The following is an 18,214-nucleotide window of genomic DNA, read 5'->3' on the forward strand; positions in this document are numbered from 1 at the left end:
ACTGACACACTGACAGCTGTTGTTGCCTGTTGGGCTGCAGTTTGCCATGTTATGATTTCAGCATATTTTATGCTTAATGCAGTATCTGTGAGGATTTCTGGACAATATTTGTCATTGTTTTGTGTTGTTAATTGATTTACAATAATAAATATATACATACATTTACATAAAGCGGCATATTTGCCCACTCCCATGTTGATAAGAGTATTAAATACTTGACAGATCTCCTTTTAAGGTACATTTTCAACAGATAAAAAATTTGATTAATTTGCAATTAACTATTTTAATCGATCAACAGCCCTAATATATACACATTTAAAATCTTTAGAGAATATTTGTGCTCACCACTAAGCCACTTAGAGTTGTGCTGGTCTGTCCGCACAGCATTTCTCTTTGTCAGGCTCCTGAAGATGGCAGCATCCGTCCCCATGAAGTCAATGTACATGCCTGAGAACAGCTCCTGGTCTAAAGGAAGCACACAGCAAATCAAAAATATGCTCACATATTTTGTAGAGCCCCAAAAAAACAACAATCTACAGTGCTTCTAGAAACCAAGAAAATACTGAAACAGCCTCGGACATTTAAGATAATATGGATAAAATACACAGATATTTTATTCTATGACTGGGTTTACAGTCTGCATGTGTTCTGCTGCTAATAAGAGACTTTGTACTCCACAGCTCTTTATCATTCCTTTACTCCACTTCATCATCCATCCGTTCCAGACCATGTGTTTAGGAGGATGTGGGGCAAGTTATAGGGGAGGATTAGGGGTATGTGGCGCACATCCAAGCTGGCTTGGTAAGGAGCAAGTGATGACAGCACTGAGGCGGCCACAGAGAGTCTAAAACATGAGGACGGGGAGATGAAATGCAGATTTTATCGAGTGCAGACCAGGAGGCAACCTCCGGGTTTGAAAAGCAGAAGTGTCTTAAACCTGCGTTCTTTGTAACAGCCAGCAGGGGGCGACTCCTCTGGTTGCAAAAAGAAGTCTGATTGTATAGAAGTCTATGAGAAAATGAGCCTACTTCTCACTTGATTTATTACCTCAGTAAACATTGTAAACATGAGTTTATGGTCTCAATCGCTAGATTCAAGTCTTCTTCAATACAGCATGATGTTCATTTAGTAAATTATGGTCCCATTTAGAGTCAAATAGACCTTAAAGCAGGGGATGCTTTAGGGCGTGGCTACCTTATGATTGACAGGTCGCTACCACGGCGTTGTCTGTCTCAAAAAACGGCGACGGCCAAGAAGCCAACTCGAGGCTTTAAAACGGCAGTCGACAAAACAATGGGTGACGTCACGGTGACTACATCCACTTCTTATATACAGTCTGTGGCCCAGACACTGCCTCTGACTCTCTGAGGCATCACGGTTTTGACAGCCTTGCCTTTGACCTCGAATCCCACTTGGCAGAGCGCCTTCCCTCCTGCCCCTTTAGGTTATACCACCCTCCCCTCTGACTCCCTCTTGGTGCATCTCTGAAGGCGCTCACTAGCTGGCAAAGCTGCTGCTGACACGGCCATGCTCGGGTGTCTGAAAGCAGAGCTGAGGGTGCAATGTGTCGCCTTTAGCCGTGTCAACAGCAACCCAACACTCCTCGACCAATCAGGGATCAAAAGCAAAGAGAGGGAGCGGCCAGACCTGGTTGTAGCTTCTGGTGGTCGGTGTTTGAATTCTCCTCACTTTTTGTGCAAAGACATAATGATACTGACTGACATTTGACGGCTGGCTTTGCTAGGAGACACACTACTGAATGGGGTACACAGATACTACAAATTAAAGTACCAACATTGGAGGCCACAAACAAAGAGGGCTCTGTTACTGTAGAGAAAAACAAAAGGCAGTGAAGTCATGAAGGTGGAGGTAGGAGGCACCTACTGAGCATTACAGAGACGGTATTGACTTGAGGGTTGAAGGAGCACCTCCCTTTTCCAGATTCGCTCCTGGAGTCGATGTGAAACACTTGTTCCTGCGACAGAGAAAAGAGGAAGTCAGAGACTGTGGAGACAGATTTATATGATAAAGCTACTCCGTCCAGTGGCCTCTACATCAATAAAACTGCATGTATGAGCGTGCCGAACGTCCCACAAGGTAGCCCTGCTCACGTTTCCCTCCCTTTTGGTTTTAAGCACAGAAACGGTTCTGGTCTACCTCTACTGGCCCATGTGGGACAGTAAAAAGAAAATTGCATTTGGGAGGAATTTCCCTGCTAACGTGTTGGATAGCCATCTCTCCATCTCAGGTGGAAAGGCTGCCAAGTTTAAAACCTCCCTCCTTGTGGCGGAATGGACGGTCCAAATGCCTTTTACAGTAACCTGGGAGAAATATAGAGCTTCCTGTCTCGTCCTATTTAGGTCTGGTCCACGGTGGTGGTTCTGCTTCCTTGAACGGGGAAGCAAGTGACGTCAGCCGAGGAGAATTTTTCCAGGAAAATGTCTCCGTTCGCCAAGAGGTGGACTGACTCCATCGGTCATTAACCTCTACACTCCAAAAAGTATCCCTTTTAAAAAGCAATTTGATGTTGCAATGAACCATTAAAGCCCTCCATGTACTCAAAAATGCATTGTGTTTATTGCTGGTTCACTTGGATGTTTCTTTCAAGACGTGACAACTGTTTGTACTGATAAATGTTTCTGGGGGATTTGTGATCCAAGTGTAACTACTTTGGAGTGGAGGTATTGCACAATTTAAAAGATTTAAGGACTAAATAAAAGACTAATTGACTCAGATGGACATTTATTGCAGTGTGTATAATTCACTATGCATCTGCAGCCAAGTCGCCAGGAACAAAATGTTGGCATTGTATGTTTCGGCAAACGACGGACATGTTGAATGTTGACGAATTTACATTCGGTCAGAGCAAGTGATGTAGTATTATATCAAGCAACCGTTATAGGAAACGGGCAGCACGGAGCAGTCTGGGCTGTTTTTGGAGAATAGCGTACGGAGCTACAGTTGACTGTTTATCACCGGTCTATTCATCTGTCATCTGTCAATGGTTCTGGTCAATGGACAAAGACAAAGGGGCGAATTACAAGCCAAATACCAACTATGCAATCATCCGGACAAAGATAATCCAGCTAATGTTATGCTGACTGAATACTGACAAAACGTTGGCTAATACTGCATAAATAATCTACCATTTATCTTGCAAAATGAAACCCATAAGGTTAGCCTACCTTTGTGTCTGACTGTATACTGTATATACAACATTTCGGCTTTTAAATCTTATTCGTGTTTTGTGTTACCTTTTGAAACGTGCTGTAAACAGCCAGCGGATGGCAGTCTTACCCTTTATCCTCCAAAAACTTGCTGTCGGTGACATCACAATCCCATTGCCTATTGAAAGTTAAGTGGCATAACAACGAGTATAACAAAGTCCACTAAGTGCGGGAGTGAGCGGTGGTCGATGGGTCAAACAAACACAGGACGTTCACCCAGGAAACCGCTGTTTATATCTCGTGTGAGATACGCTTGTTACGTAACACCATTAAGTCCGCTAAGGACGGCTGATATTTATCTATGTTAGTTACGTTATTATTTCAACACAAACCAGGATCTTTTTTCTAACCTTAACCAAGTAGTTTTGTTGCCTAAACCCAACCAATCGTTTCACAACGTTAACCCTGTGGCATTGTGCCTTTCTGCAAGCGTGACATGAGGCTGATGTGAAACACATTTATGAAACATATTTTTGGTTCAGAAACGTCGTGGTTTGCATAAAACGTACAATGCCAACATTTTTTCTGGCGGCTGGGTTGGCATCTGAGGAGCACTGTCTTTTGCAGCCATCCCATCCAGTTTCAAAACAACATAATAGTCTGGGGCATGTTCTCGGGGCAAAGGTCCACACAGTGAGCTAGCCGTCAACTTCCCGCTTCAGCAGCTTGTTATACTTAACAGATCCGTTTTTCTTGAGACATGTTTGAGCTCAGAAGTTGCAAACGGAGCAGTTTGCCTTTCAAACAAAAAACCCCAAATGACAAAAGGCACCGCAGTGCGGGAAAGAGCCTGGTCGGGAGCTCGCTCGCTTCTGCTCTGCTTATTAGTGTTTGGCAGCAGTCGGCAGTCTGTGGCTAAATGCTGTTCAACTCAGTGAGCACTTTCCTCCTGGAGGGCTTCCCCACGCTCACTTCCAGAGCTGTGTGGCCGGAGATGAGAGCGCAGCGCCCAGAAATCAGCCCTCCATCCCTGACACTAGAGCTCCATTTTCTCCCTCTTATCCTCAGCATCGCCTCTCATGTGGTGACATGAAAACTTTGCTCTTATAAAGTTATGGAGTCTTTCTTATCATGTGGTGACACTGTTAAATTCCTCGTGGTACAGTAAAGGAATACGCTATTGTTTGAAACAATCGCTATCTGATGCCGGCATGGAATTAATTTCAGGCAAAGATAAACTTTGATGTGATTATAGCAATTTCATATGCGCTTCATACATTTCCAGTACTGGGTGACTCTCAATGATAGTAATGTTTTACTCCTTCTAGGAGAGTGTTGAATTTTCTATTTTTATTTCTTCTAAGTGTGTGTTGTATATCTTTAGTGTGCTGTTTTACATGATCATTTTTACCCGTGTAAAGTGTCTTTGAGTACTTTGAAAAGCGCAATATAAATATAATTCATTATTATTATTTCATATTATTGCCGCTATCAATCAAAAACATGTTCTATTTTGTTTTGAACCTCTAAATAATTATATAAAATCCGATTTATTACAAAAATAAATATTTCTCATCCACATCCCTTGAGGGATTTTTATGATTACTTAATCTCTCTCACAGAAAATGATTTTTGTTTACGTGCTCTGGGTGGCAGTATTCCCATTACTTTCATTTTATTGCCCTCAGGGGTGACATTAACATTCAACGCTATTTTTTAGGGAATAACAAAAAAGAAGAGAGTTATCAATTACTGTCCTAACTGCGTAATAAGCACATTAATTACACTAACTCAATTAAGTTAATGTAACTAGGTTTGTTTTTTTAAATAACCACATGGGGGAACCGCTGCGTGATCATTATTTTTAGCTTTTTAAAATGTTCCACCACCAAACCCCCTTCACATTATTTTAATTTGAAGTATAAATACTTACAGTTTAGGATTAAAGGTACCAGATGTTCTTATTTTTCACTTGTGAGGTCATGTTAGTGGTGGAGTATCATTCAGCAGCCTGCAGTGTATCCCAAAGTATGTTAATGGACAACTGGAGTGAATTATCTACCAAACACATGGATAGTTTAGGTCTCTAGCTCCTCAAAAGTCCCCAAAACATGGTTTATACCGTCAAGAGTTTTGTATATTTAGTGAAGTGAATCCGTCATTGTGTTCCCACCTCTGGTCTGCGGCCCCTGTTGATGTACACACAGACGGGACTGTACGCTCCGCTGCCACACATGAACAGATGAGTTCTGTTATAAGGTTGCACCACCCGGATGAAGTTCCCACAGCCGTGCTGCAAAACACAGATAAACAAAAAGATACACAAAAAAGAGTTCAGTAGGTCAGGAGCAACATTAACTAGAATTACCGCCTTGTGGTTGTATGCCTCGGCCAACCAGTCATGTTGCAGTTTACATCCATGTCTGTCCAAAATGTCATCACTTCATCATTATATCCTGTTAGACATTTTTGTGGAATTGTCATAATTAGAAAATTAATGATTGAGTTATGCAAAAAGCATGTTTTGTTAGGCTTTTGACCACCAAAATCTAATCAGTTCATCCTTGAGTCCAAATGGATGACGTAGTGTCCCTTTAAAGGTAAGCGAGCCAGTGGGGCACGCTCACATGCACGAACATGCACTAAATGCACACGCGGTATGTAAACTATGTAAATGTAAACAAAGCATGGAGAAACTCAGATTACAACACACACAGAGGGAGAGTGACTTCATTCTCTGCTCAGGTAGACATTACTCCTCTATTTCTTTACTTAGACAATAGTTGTTTGCTGCTATGTTAATGCTCTGGATATCAAATTGATCACCTTTTAATGTTATTTAACCTTAAATAAACCTTAAATAACAGTATGAATAGAAGTTGGCAACACTCCTCTAATCCATTACAGCCCTGTATAAAATAATTACTTTCATATTTCCTTCATCTCAGCTATGACACAACAGACATACCAGAGGATAAGGTCTATTTCCTGGTATACAGCCAAGGTGAATACCACATCCAGAACTTGTTTATCTCTGCTCAAGTATCCTGTTCCATATGAGGGAACTTATCTCACTTCTTATGACGGCTATACAATCGACCAATCCCACAGCTCACTGGTCTGGTATTAAGGCCAGTGGAAAAAGAGTGTCAGTGGTATATGTGATATATCTAGGTAAGGCCAATTACCATTCTCCCTCCATCTCTGCTTTCACTTCCCCAAACCCAAACGGCAGCAGCGGGAGTGCTGGACTTTGTGGCTAATTAAGTCTGAGCTTGCAGAAGACGAGCGGAGAAAGGAAGAGAGAAGAAGAAAGAAGTGGGGAGGAGAGGAAGACGTATCCAGGGAGCCGTCAGGAACTTGGCCGCGGCTGCAGGAATGGCAGCTGCTGCAGCTCACGGCCGGTGCACGGCTCCACCGGGAGCTATCGACGCAAAAACAACTTTTCACCGTCACACGCCCATCTCTGTTATTTATGCTCCACCTCTTTATCTCTATCCGTCTGTCTGTCTTACTTTCTCCTCACTTTTATCACCCATTCATCCCATCACACCCTCCTCCTTCAATGTATATACAGTATATGTATCATCCTGTTTTATTTTCCTCTTGCCTATTCACACGCACACAGCCTTCGTGACTGTGCCAGATAAACAGCATCCAGCCTCAAATTCAAGAGCGGATCACATTGCGTTTAAAGTGGACACTTTCGAGCTAGCAGCTAACAGACTTGACTTATCAAGCCCTAGGGTGCTGGAAGGTGTGGTTCGACAGACATACCCAAAATAAATCAGGAATTGCTCCACAACTACCAGGTCTATATGCATGATCTTGGTCTCTATGGATAGGTAAGACCTCAGATAATTCATCCCCAGTGTCAGTGACATTGTGACTGTTACTATGCCGGAGTAAATTGTGATGAACAAAAGGAAAAAATTACATTTTTATCCTCGCCTAAGATGTTTTCTAGATTAGACAGTGGAAAACACCATTATAGCAATGATGCAATGCACAGTCATGTCACTGAATTCATTCAACAACTCCTTGACTACAACTGTGCCAAAGCAGATATAAATAACACAAAGCACATAGATTGTACAAAGGTTTTAGTAAAGATAGAACCAGGCGGACTCTCCATTTGGCCACTTGGACACCCAAAGTGTGCCAAATGGGGTTTCCACTTCCTGAAAGGGAATCCGGCTATAAAATACTACTGATATCCACTACAGGAGGCTATGTGCACACAATGGAGCCTTTGGCCATGACATTTACCCTGTGCATCATCACATTCTACCATTGTGCACGGTATAAAATCAATAAAAAACAACTAAATTGTATAATTTTGACTCCAAATGGAGTTGTTTTATTATAATAATAAAATATGATCAAGTAAAACTTAGATAATAACAAATAAGATCAATAACAATGTAAATAAGAAAACAAAAAAGAATCCAAATTCAAGTATGTACATTCAATATATAAATGGTCAAAAATATTATAAATGTATGCTGTATGATTTTGTAACTAAAATATTGAAATCATTGCCAAACAAACATTGTTTGCACAAAATACCCTTAGAGTGTTGTTTTAGTAACGTTGAGGCCTCGTCTTTTAGAAACAATTTGGAAAAAAGACCATCACAGCATTTTATGAAGTTTTTAAAAGCTGTGTTTCAACACTCAGCTCAGCCGAACCCGGTACCGGGTTAATAAACCTGGTTGGTCTTTACAGTATGTCTCCTTCTGTGGCACCCTCCGGTGCAAACAATGTGCGGTCGTTCTCTGGACTGGAGCCCCTCGTGACCGCAGATTCTATCGGCGAAAAGAGGAACTTAATATATACAGATGTGCAGGGTAACCATAACAGAGAGACGGGGGGTGCTCTGATTCAAGAAAGAGAAAGAAGAGCAGCATTATGGGAGAGAGAAAATGAAATATACTGCGGTAGAGAAGAAAACCGAGAGCTGGAAAAAATGACCAAGAAGAGTGGAAAAAATAGTAAGACCGAAAAAAGAAAGTTTTAGAAGAGAAACTGGCAGAGTTGTGAGTGAAAAAAGGGATGACAGAAGGGAGATGGGGCCGCTCGGTGGCTCCACACAAAGATGGCTCACCCAAATATTTGTGGGAGCCTGTCGGCGGCAGGCTGTGACTCAGAGCAACACAAATCACTCAGTGACTGGAAACAGCTTCTTCTCTATTTCTGCTACAGCATGTTCTACAAAAACCTGGCTCCGTTACCCCAGCTGCTGCAGGATGTAGGACAAACGGGCAGCGCTGGTCGTAGCGTGATCAAAGAACGTATATTGCCAAGAAGTGAAAGTCAATTACACGTTCAGGCTTTCAATTTATGTAAAAAGTTGCTCCGGAGGTTTCTTCTTTAAAAACTTCTCTGCACTGCAGCGTCTACAGACAACATGTACAACCAGAACAACCCAATTAGAGGAGAACAAAGGCGGAGGAGGAATCAGTCTTCTGAGTCCTGCTGTACGCCTTCATTAAACCGTGTTGCAGCTAACAAGTGCGTCTCAGAATCAGGCCGGGCGTCAATGAGCTGCGTCCCATTTGCGAGCTTTGATTCTGGTTTATTTTTCTACGGCGCTCCGTGGCCCTCGTTTCCTCCCACGCCTCACTCTCATTGCTGACAAACTGCGCCGATGCCAGGAGGACTGCGGGTCTCCAGTCGGCGACCCTGTAGACATCTGCTGCTGCACATGTGGTTGGACATGACACAAGCTCACAGATGGGAGAGGGAAATCCCGGGAGGCGGTGTGCACTGTTTCGCAGTAGACCCACTACGAGGAGCTGATCCGGGAACAGCTGACAAGACCTTTAGTCTACATATCGAGCCAAATGGCAGAAAATTCAGTATCAGCTACTATTTACAGTATGGGGTTCTGTGAATGCGGCATCGCTAGTGCAGCTAGATATCCCAGTCCTCTGTTAGAAGGTGCAGGCGCAAACTGGCATGGCCATTTTCAAAGGGGTCCCTTGACCTCTGACTTCAAGATATGTGAATGAAAATGGGTTCTATTGGTACCCACGAGCCTCCCCTTTACAGACATGCCCATTTTATGATAATCACATGCAGTTTGGGGCAGAAAACATGCAGTTTTTTGCATGCAATATAAATGTTATTTTCGCCTATTCTAAAAATGACGTGTTTGAATATTTCTGCATACTGGGCTCCCCAAACAGTCTCAGTTGAACTTTCAGTTTCAGACATAACACATTAAACAACACAAGCAAGATGATCTGTTACACATGTGAGGTGTGGTCATATTGTAAAAAAAACATAAGAGGGAGGCTCAAATCTGCAGGAGAAGGTGCGTTTATGAAAGATGAAACATAAGTTATCCATTACACTTTTGAAGCCCGAACTTTTGTTAAGATATTTACTGTTGGCAGAGTAACTATTATCAGCTTCATGAGCTGATCTACTCAACCGGGCACAGTTGTTTCAGTTTAGTTTTAGATTTCCTTAAAGAATGTAGTTTTTATTCAGTTTTTTCACTAAGAATATTTTTCACTGCTTATTTTTGTTTTAGTTTCTGTTTTAGTTTACTATAATAACCCTGATCTGAATCTCTATGTTTTTATTTCTAGTGCAGTGCCCGTGCCCCAGGGCGTGACCATTTGGAGCGCATGCCCGTTCAGAGCTGCTACTGCTGCTTGCAACGTTGTCGAGACATCGCTTGTTGACTCCAGGGAAGTAAAGAAGAGATTAGTTGTGGCGTATATCCAGCATCAAAAGTGAACGGCGCGCTGCAGACGACATGCTCGACTTAGTCTACTAGTTTATGAACTTGTCCAATTTGTACCAAATTTGACACAACGCTACCTTGGGTCCTCAGCAATACACCTGGCGAGTGTGAAGTAGATCGGATGAATGGTTCTCGAGATATGCGAAGGACACACAGACAGACAGAATCCTTGCTTTAAAGCTTTAGTTCTATGAGTTAATATTTGTTGGTTGACCTGTAAAAGGCCCCAAGAAATAAAACAAATGAGGGTTTGAAAAGTTGAGGCTTCTTACTGTTGGATCCTTTCCTGCCATTTGGCATTCGTCTATCTTGCTTGGAGACGCCGGCCAAAACACCTGATGAGAAAAACAGCACAGTGTTTAAATTAGTGACAAGTAGAGAAGTCAGTAACAGACTGAGAGAGACATGAACATGCCCACGCTGAGGTTTGATCGTATCATGTTTACACAGACAGAAATCACAGAGAAAAATTTGTGGAAAACGAACAAAACAAATGTTGTAAAAGTTTTTCCGATAGAAGTTTCTGCGTCAGCGATTACAGCCGGCTACCGTCTGTGCAAAATGAGTGAGCTTTCAAACCCGGGAGAGGTGCTTGAAGGTCTCTCGCGATGAATATATCAAGCAATTTACTCCGAAAAAAATGGATGCGGTGCAGCACTCCCTGGGGGACCCTAAATGCGTTCCCATCTGTTTATGCACTTCATGCCTGTCAATTACACTGAAGATAACTCCTTCACTGCATACAGAATCAGTTATCAGAGAGCTCCAGCGTGTTTATGGCTCTTTTGAATAACCCTAAAATGGTTCTGATCGCGGCAAATGTACGGCAATTTGCATATCATTGCACAGATTAGAATGATAGTGCAGCAGTTTTTATAATGTGCACTGACATAATGTTAAATTTAACAAACATTTTATATTCTCCTTTGTCGTGGCGAGAGGAAAAAAGAGATGCTATGCTCTAATAATAAGCATCTGCTGACCTTCAGTGTGCCATGGGTGATGTTGTTAATGTCCATGGAGAGGACATGGTCTTTGCTGCCCACATACATCCTGTCCTGGTCCTCGTCCATCTGCAGGATCCTGTAGTCCATGGCCTTGTCTGATATACTGTAGTGTTCAAAGGACTGGGAGTCCTGCAGGTCTGAGAGACACACAGAGGAAAAAAAAGGCTTAGCAAAACATACAAATAAGCTTGTTTCCACTCTGAGATGAGAGAAGTTTTATCCTACCTAAATTAAACTCAAGAGAAAAAGCTACACACAGGCTCACATTAATCTCTCTCTGATCAAAACAAGACCTCCAAATTAGGTCTCTGAGCACGAGCCCACGGGTTTTAAAGAGAGATCTCAAAAGAAAACTCAATAAGGCTGGAACTTTTAGGATTTGGATGCCGCTCTTTAAACACATGTCAGTTCTCACACAGTATAGGCTCTCTGTTGCAATTTCATATTGAGGGTGACTGAAGTTGGTATCAAACTAGAGCTTTGATTCTCTTGATTCGCTGTAATTTCTCAAAACTCCCTTGGGCTTGACTCGGGCCAGGTTCGCGCCAAATTACCAGTGTTTTTTAAATACAGACCTGGTAGTCTGTGTAATATCATGACTGCTGCTGTGGTTCAGGCTCGGCTCGGACATGGACAGAAACTATGCAGGTTCATGTAGGGTCGGTCAGGTCTGATCATAGCTCTTTATCAAACCTCAACATTTTAGGTAACGAAACAAAAGTTTGCTTTAGTCAGACTTGTAGTCTTACTTAGTAGTTTCCTTCTTCTTTCCCCAGTGTGTTGCTTATTTCTTTCCAAGTATTTAATGTCATATGACTGTCCCTGTGGTCTCTCAATGAGCAGTTGTAGGGATGTCTGTACAGGCGAACCTGCTCGGCCAGTCTTCCCTTGAAGATGTTGAAATGAAAAGTACATAGTTGACGCGTGGTTAGAAAAATTCAGAGGTGCACGACAGAGACGAGAGCCGTGATGACGTCATTTTCACTACGGCGACCATAAACCAAGCTTTAATTGGCCTTAATAGACGTTGAATCGGCTCTGTGACTAACTTCACTGCCGGCTTAGCGGCGGTGCAACACACTTTACGGCCCCTCTGACATGTGTTGTCACCATAATAACTATCGGCAATTTCTTTTGTTCTTGTCAAACGAACACGGCAAACAGTTCAATGTCTGTTCTACTCCTATTCTATTTCTATGGTCGCCACAGACACCCAGTTTGTAATACGGCAAATGCAAAGGCTTTTATCGGTGGGCCATATGCTTAATCACCATTGTGTTTTCCCGATAGTGACTTAACAGACATTTATTTGAATTAAAATTAATACTTTGACTTTCAGTCAGTCAATTAAAGAGAAGCTGTGACTACAGAGTACTTGTTCAGGGGAGATACAGTATGAAAAACTTCTACTCATTAAAAGCGCATGTTGTTCACACACACAAAGTAAACATGCTCAGACAGTTATTTTCAGCCTATTTGCTCCAGAGATAGAAAACTCTCAACCATACCATCAAAGGCCCTCACTGTCGAAGCCAAACTCATGCATATTTATCACTTTTTCAATCTGCGCTGAGAGCAGGGGGCGTGGGGGGGAGGCAATGTAGATCTACACCCTCCATTTCCTCCCCTCCATTGACCCTCTCTCAGCTCTCTTTGTATCCCCCCCACCCCTCTAATCAACAAACAGGTTGCCTGCATGTGCTTTGCTTCTATGCCTTGGGCTAAAGTCACATTTTCATTATTGTGTGACATACGCTTTTGAGGCCGGGTCCTTTTATCTCGGAGGAAAGTGGCTTTTTTCTCCGTGGCACCCCTCGCTCTGATCACAGGCTGTTGTTTGGGGCGTTCGCCTCCTAAAGACTGGAGTGTTTAACTTGAAATAAAGACGAGTTAACCACTTCAGCCGCAGGAGAGTTTCCCACGATTCTTCACTCTCTACATCCTCCGTGTTTACCTACGTTGCCTTATAGGTCTTGAAGTAGGAGCACGGTATTTTTGAACACTGTATCATCCAAACGAGAGCATCATGTGGCGCCTAATGAAGAACATAATACGACTCTACCTGACTTGCCAGGAACAAAATTAAAGGTGGACGCCTCCTGTAAAGCAGATGTGTGTTTAATAAAGAGAAACGTCTATAAAGAGAGATCGTATCAGCCTCATACTTCAAAGCTGAAGAGATAGCATCACAGAGAGACAATATTTTCATAATGTTGAAAAGACTCTCTGCCAGAGTGTGAGCCACCAAGGGTGAAAGACTCACTAATTAAAAACATACAGGGCTACGAATTCTGCAAAAAAAAATCATATTTCTTCCCAAAATAAGTTCTTGGAGGGGATTCAGGAAAACCTTTTAGACCACAATACTGTACCTCGTTCTTACACATGGGGGTAAATCTTAATTTAAACACTCTTCTTGCTGATTTTTCTGGAGCTTAAAGATGGCAGCTATCATTAAACATACAGCTGTTTATAATGGATGGTCTGAGCAGGAGTTTTACAATCGTACATTACAGCAGAGTGGTTGAGTTACCTCAGTGGGTAGAAGCCAAAAAAAACACAGCTTTTTACAATATGTGAGATTGGGGTGAGGAAAAAGGCAAAGGGTGAAACAAAAGGTATCTGTTACGAAGCTTTCTACTAACTACAAAATGCAAAGCAGCTAAGTTTTCCAGCTATAGTTAGTTAAGGCAGAACTTAGTTGCTATAGACGATTTCACAGTTGTAAACTTTCCAAATGTGTCCCAGTTTATGTCCCGCTGCAGTGTATGTGAATGACATCAGCTGACAGGAAGTAAACATGGACCAAAGCTGTTGCCTATCAATGCAATTCCGTTGAAAAGGTCAATAGGAGTAGCCGTTTTAAAAGCCATTTCTCACCAGTGAGGTGCAACAATGCGGTGCGGGAAAATCCGCATACAAATTTTTCCGCATGACAACTATACACACGAATTTATCCGCGTTGTCGTGTTCCATTTTCGTCAATGAGGCCCTCCTAAATAGTGCCTGTGTTCACGCCACACAACAAAAAACGTATCCAGACAGAATTTCTAAGAGGCTGACGTTAACGACACAATACATAAACTAACGGACCCCAAATGTGATGCTAATGCTTGCTGTTGTGGCTAGCCCTGTTCCGTGACCAACATATAACAATAACAAGTGCATATCAACTACATTACCGTCTTCATCGTATCCCAGCTGCGGGACGATCACAAGCCATATATTGTCCTTTATTTGGTTGTTGAGGTAGCTGTGTTTGTTGTACATTACTGGGTGGTGAGAAGGAGACGGCCCATTGATATTTCAGAACACGAATAGTCCGAAAAATGTCCCATTGGACAGAAAAAAAAGCCCTCGGTCCCCGAAAATAAACGGCCATTGTTTCAAGGCCCCAAAAATACACACTCTCCGTGCAACAAATAGAAGCACATGGCTAATTATCATGCAAAATGACGGCGATCAGTTGGACGAAAGTATTTTATTGGTCAAACATATATTTCTACTGGCAAGTCCGAGGAAACCGAGGTCCGTCCGAATATATTTTTAAAATTAAATATGAAAACAATAAATGGAAAATAATCAAATTAACTCTTTAAATGTTACAAATTTGTGGTATTTAACTGTGGTTACTGTGGTGTACTAATACTACTAATAGGTAAGTTAACTGATGCTATAGGGATTTAAATTTACACATTTTGAACTTAGGAATGAAGTTTATTTACTCTATTTTTAAGGCCACATTTTCCTTTTGTTTAATTCGTTCTCTGTAAAATGGAAGTTCTCTGACTCAACATCCCTCCACTGTTAATTGACTTTGACATTATGGTGCGTGTCTCTGTAGCTCTACTTCTGACAGCATCCCTCCAGAACATTCCACAAGGGGGAACAAATTGTTCTGAGGGGTGTGGTGCGCGTTTAATATTATGGTGAACTTTGCATTGTTTTCTCAGCGGGGGGAAATAGGAGACTTTCATTTTTTGCGTGAGGGTGGAAGGCCAGTTAAGCCCGGTGTTGTGATGGGATGCAGCAGGGGTGTGTCACATGGATCCACTGAGAGACAAACCGAAACCCTCTGGAGACCACATACCGTTGGATCCAGTAACTTCCTCGGTGCTCTGCTTTCAATCTCATACAAACAGATGAGTCATGCCAGCACTGCTGCAGCGCTGTAGACCAACATCAAAAGTTCACTTTGCCAGATGGTGCACCTGCTCCATCAGTGAGAGGGGGGCTGAACAATTGTCAAGGTTTTTTCAGTCATGCAATATATACACTGGAACCATGTGTTTACAGAACCAATGCCAGCTCATAACCTTCGTATGAGGTCTTTGTAGACTGAAACTGCTACTAGTGTTCGGTCCAAATTCATTCCACCAGTGGCATCTTATCAAGTTTTTTGGCACTACAACCTCAAAGTTTCCTCATTTTCATAATTAGATGGCAGGAATGATGACAGACAACTGTCAAATTAAAATAGTTAATCGCAAATTACTAATCAAAATGTACCTTAAAGGGAGATTTGTCAAGTATTTAATACTCTTATCAACATGGGAGTGGGCAAATATGCTGCTTTATGCAAATGTATGTATATATTTATTACTGCAAATCAATTAACAACACAAAACAATGACAAATATTGTCCAGAAACCCTCACAGGTACTGCATTTAGCATAAAAATGATGCTCAAATCATGACATGGCAAACGCCAAAAATTTAGCGGAAATTTGGAGCGTTATTTAACCTCTTTCACGACCAGCTAGTATGACATGGTTGGTACCAATGGATTCTTTAGGTTTTGTAGTTTCATACGATACTAGTATCTTCATTCTAGCTTTAAAACTGAGCCCGCTACAACCTAAAAATCTCAAGTTGCGTTAAAATGTTGAAGAAATTAGTGGAGTCAAAACAAATTTGCGTTGACACGTTATTATCACATTAACTTTGACAAAGTTGGAGTACAATTGTTTTTTTCGTGTCTGTGATGAAGAAACCCTCTGGACCACATGTGGTTTGTTAGTCTTGAGTTCATGTGCATTCCTCACTGTTGAGATCACACAACTTCCCGAGAGGGAAGGGTGTCTAAAGTGTTTGTGGACGTCATTACTCACTCAGGCGAGCAGCACGTTAAGGACAGCGCTTTTTTTGGTTAATGGAAGAATTTTGCAGATGCTGAAGGGCTAAACAATAGATAATAGAATAATAGACCTGTCCTGCTTTGTTAAAAGAAAAAGGGATCGCACACTTTATGGTAGGATTTGGAAAAGCTGAGGTAATGTGATTGATGAAATGTCTTATTCTGTGTTGTTTTGTCTTTCTGTCCTCATTGCAGGTGGAGAAAGAGACAAACTGAAAAGACAGAGAGGAAGCAGGCATTGACAGTTGGTGGGTTTTCTATTATGTATGTGGGCAGGTGGGCCTTACGCCTCCCTGCGGACCTCACAGCAGTCCCCAGTGTCCTGCCTTTGACTTTGAGCTTTGACCCATAGTGCCCCAGTGGTCGGATGGCAGACCAATGGTGATACAATCCACCCTAATCCATGCGACGGCCGGTGGGGTTAGAGGGAAAGGGCAAGGTGGCGTCTGGAGAGCCGAGACTCTCTCTTTGAAGTGTTTTTTTTGTGTGAAGTGGTCAAGCGGAAGCAGCACAAAAGCCTTTTGTTGGGCAGAATGGTGCTCATTCAATATTAAACAGCAGGTTGCTTTCTTTGCTGCAGAGGAGATCCTATCGGCCGAAACTTTCATCCTCACATGTTGGAGGATGGGCTGTAGGGCTGCAACTAACAATGATTTTCATTGTTGATTAATCCGTTGATTATTTTCTCGATTAGTTGTTTGGTCTATAAAATGACAGAAAATGGTGAAAAATGTCGATCAGTGTTTCCCAAATCCCTCGGGAAACACCGATCGACATTTTCACCATTTTTTGATATTTTATAGACCAAGCAGCTAATTAATCAAGAAAATAATTGACAGATTAATTGACAAAGAAAATACTTGTTAGTTGCAGCCCTACAATGGTCATTTGAAGGGTGGCCCGATGAATTCACATTCATCTTTAAACATGTACGCCATGTCAAATTGATCCCCGACTGACATAATGTTTGGAGTTTCAAAATGAAATGCAGCCCTTTGGTTCATGACAGCTGACCGCACTTTTTGTTTGTGCTGTCACTTCAGCTTTGAAGCAAAGATATCTGAAGAAACTACAAGCTGTGATCGTTGTGGCGGGTAATTCAGCCCACTGTAAACCGTCGGAGAATTGATTGTTCATGGGCACAGGCTGCAGAGTAATAACCCAAAGAGGCAACAAGCCACAGAGACTCACAGAGTAAAAAACAAACATGCTCTTTAATGTGTTCGTGGTGAAAAGCCAAGTAGAAATAGAAAGAAAAAATGTGGGCAAAAGAAAGGAACCTGTTTTTGTGCCCCTGTTTGTATGGCAGCAATTAAAGTGTGCAGTACTCACTTTTTTTTTTTTCCCTGTTGTGATTATATAGCCAAGAGAGGAAAGGCAACAACCACAAGGAAGCTTCCCTCAGGTTTTCAACCCATAAGACATTCTGACAGACTTGGTTTTTTTGATCACGCGAATAATTTTGGAGGCCGAGTTTAACAGCAGTAAACAACGCTTCCATGGTTCTGGTTTGGCATGTCCGTACAAGGAGCGGTTTGTTATAATGCAGCGTCGTAAAAATTAGAGATTCACTGTCTCTGGAAAGAATGTGGGATCTTTATGAGAGAGGCGACTGTAGTTTTGGACCGCCCGGGATTGAGGTTTCGGTAGACGGTGCCAACCGACCGAGCTGGTGTCACTACAACATCCTCTCTTCCAATTTGATGGGAGATAACAAGAGGTGGAAGAACGCGAAAGGAAACTGTGGTTAATTTAGTAGGGGAATGTGGTTAAGACTGAAAAACACAGCTGTGGATTGTAAGATTCACCTCATGAAATCCATCAACAGACGTTTCTGTCCACATAAAAAGGTGATAAATCAGCATGGGGCGACAATTTGGTGACTTCAGGACATCTCTGACTACAAACATGCTGAAAATCAAACATTTTTATTGTATTAATTTAGATATTTTCCAAAGTAAAAGTGCCTAGAAGTGTATGATTATACTTTTTCTCATGGTCTTGTGTTAAAAAAGTTAACAAAATTTGCAATAAATCGAAATATCGAACCGCAATACTTAAAAATCACAACACATATCGAATCGGCAGCCAAGTATCGTGGTAGTATCGAATTGGGAAATAGGTGTATCGTCCCAGCCCTACTGTT

The 18,214-nt window shown here is 42.0% G+C and overlaps 1 protein-coding gene across 3 annotated transcripts in view; it reads right to left on the minus strand.

The window, feature by feature from the left end:
• The window catches only part of sema3c (sema domain, immunoglobulin domain (Ig), short basic domain, secreted, (semaphorin) 3C), a 63,974-nt gene that overhangs the window by 12,899 nt on the left and 32,861 nt on the right, over positions 1–18,214 (minus strand). For all 3 annotated transcript variants that reach the window (XM_037760856.1, XM_037760855.1, XM_037760854.1), the window contains 5 exons: positions 10,908–11,068; positions 10,197–10,259; positions 5,341–5,460; positions 1,885–1,975; positions 346–465 (listed from right to left, as the gene is read on the minus strand). In XM_037760856.1, coding sequence (XP_037616784.1) covers positions 346–465; positions 1,885–1,975; positions 5,341–5,460; positions 10,197–10,259; positions 10,908–11,068 — 555 coding nt within the window. The remainder of the gene's footprint in view (positions 1–345; positions 466–1,884; positions 1,976–5,340; positions 5,461–10,196; positions 10,260–10,907; positions 11,069–18,214) is intronic.

This window comes from Sebastes umbrosus, chromosome 23, assembly GCF_015220745.1.
Source record: "Sebastes umbrosus isolate fSebUmb1 chromosome 23, fSebUmb1.pri, whole genome shotgun sequence".
Classification (NCBI taxonomy): Eukaryota; Metazoa; Chordata; class Actinopteri; order Perciformes; family Sebastidae; genus Sebastes; species Sebastes umbrosus.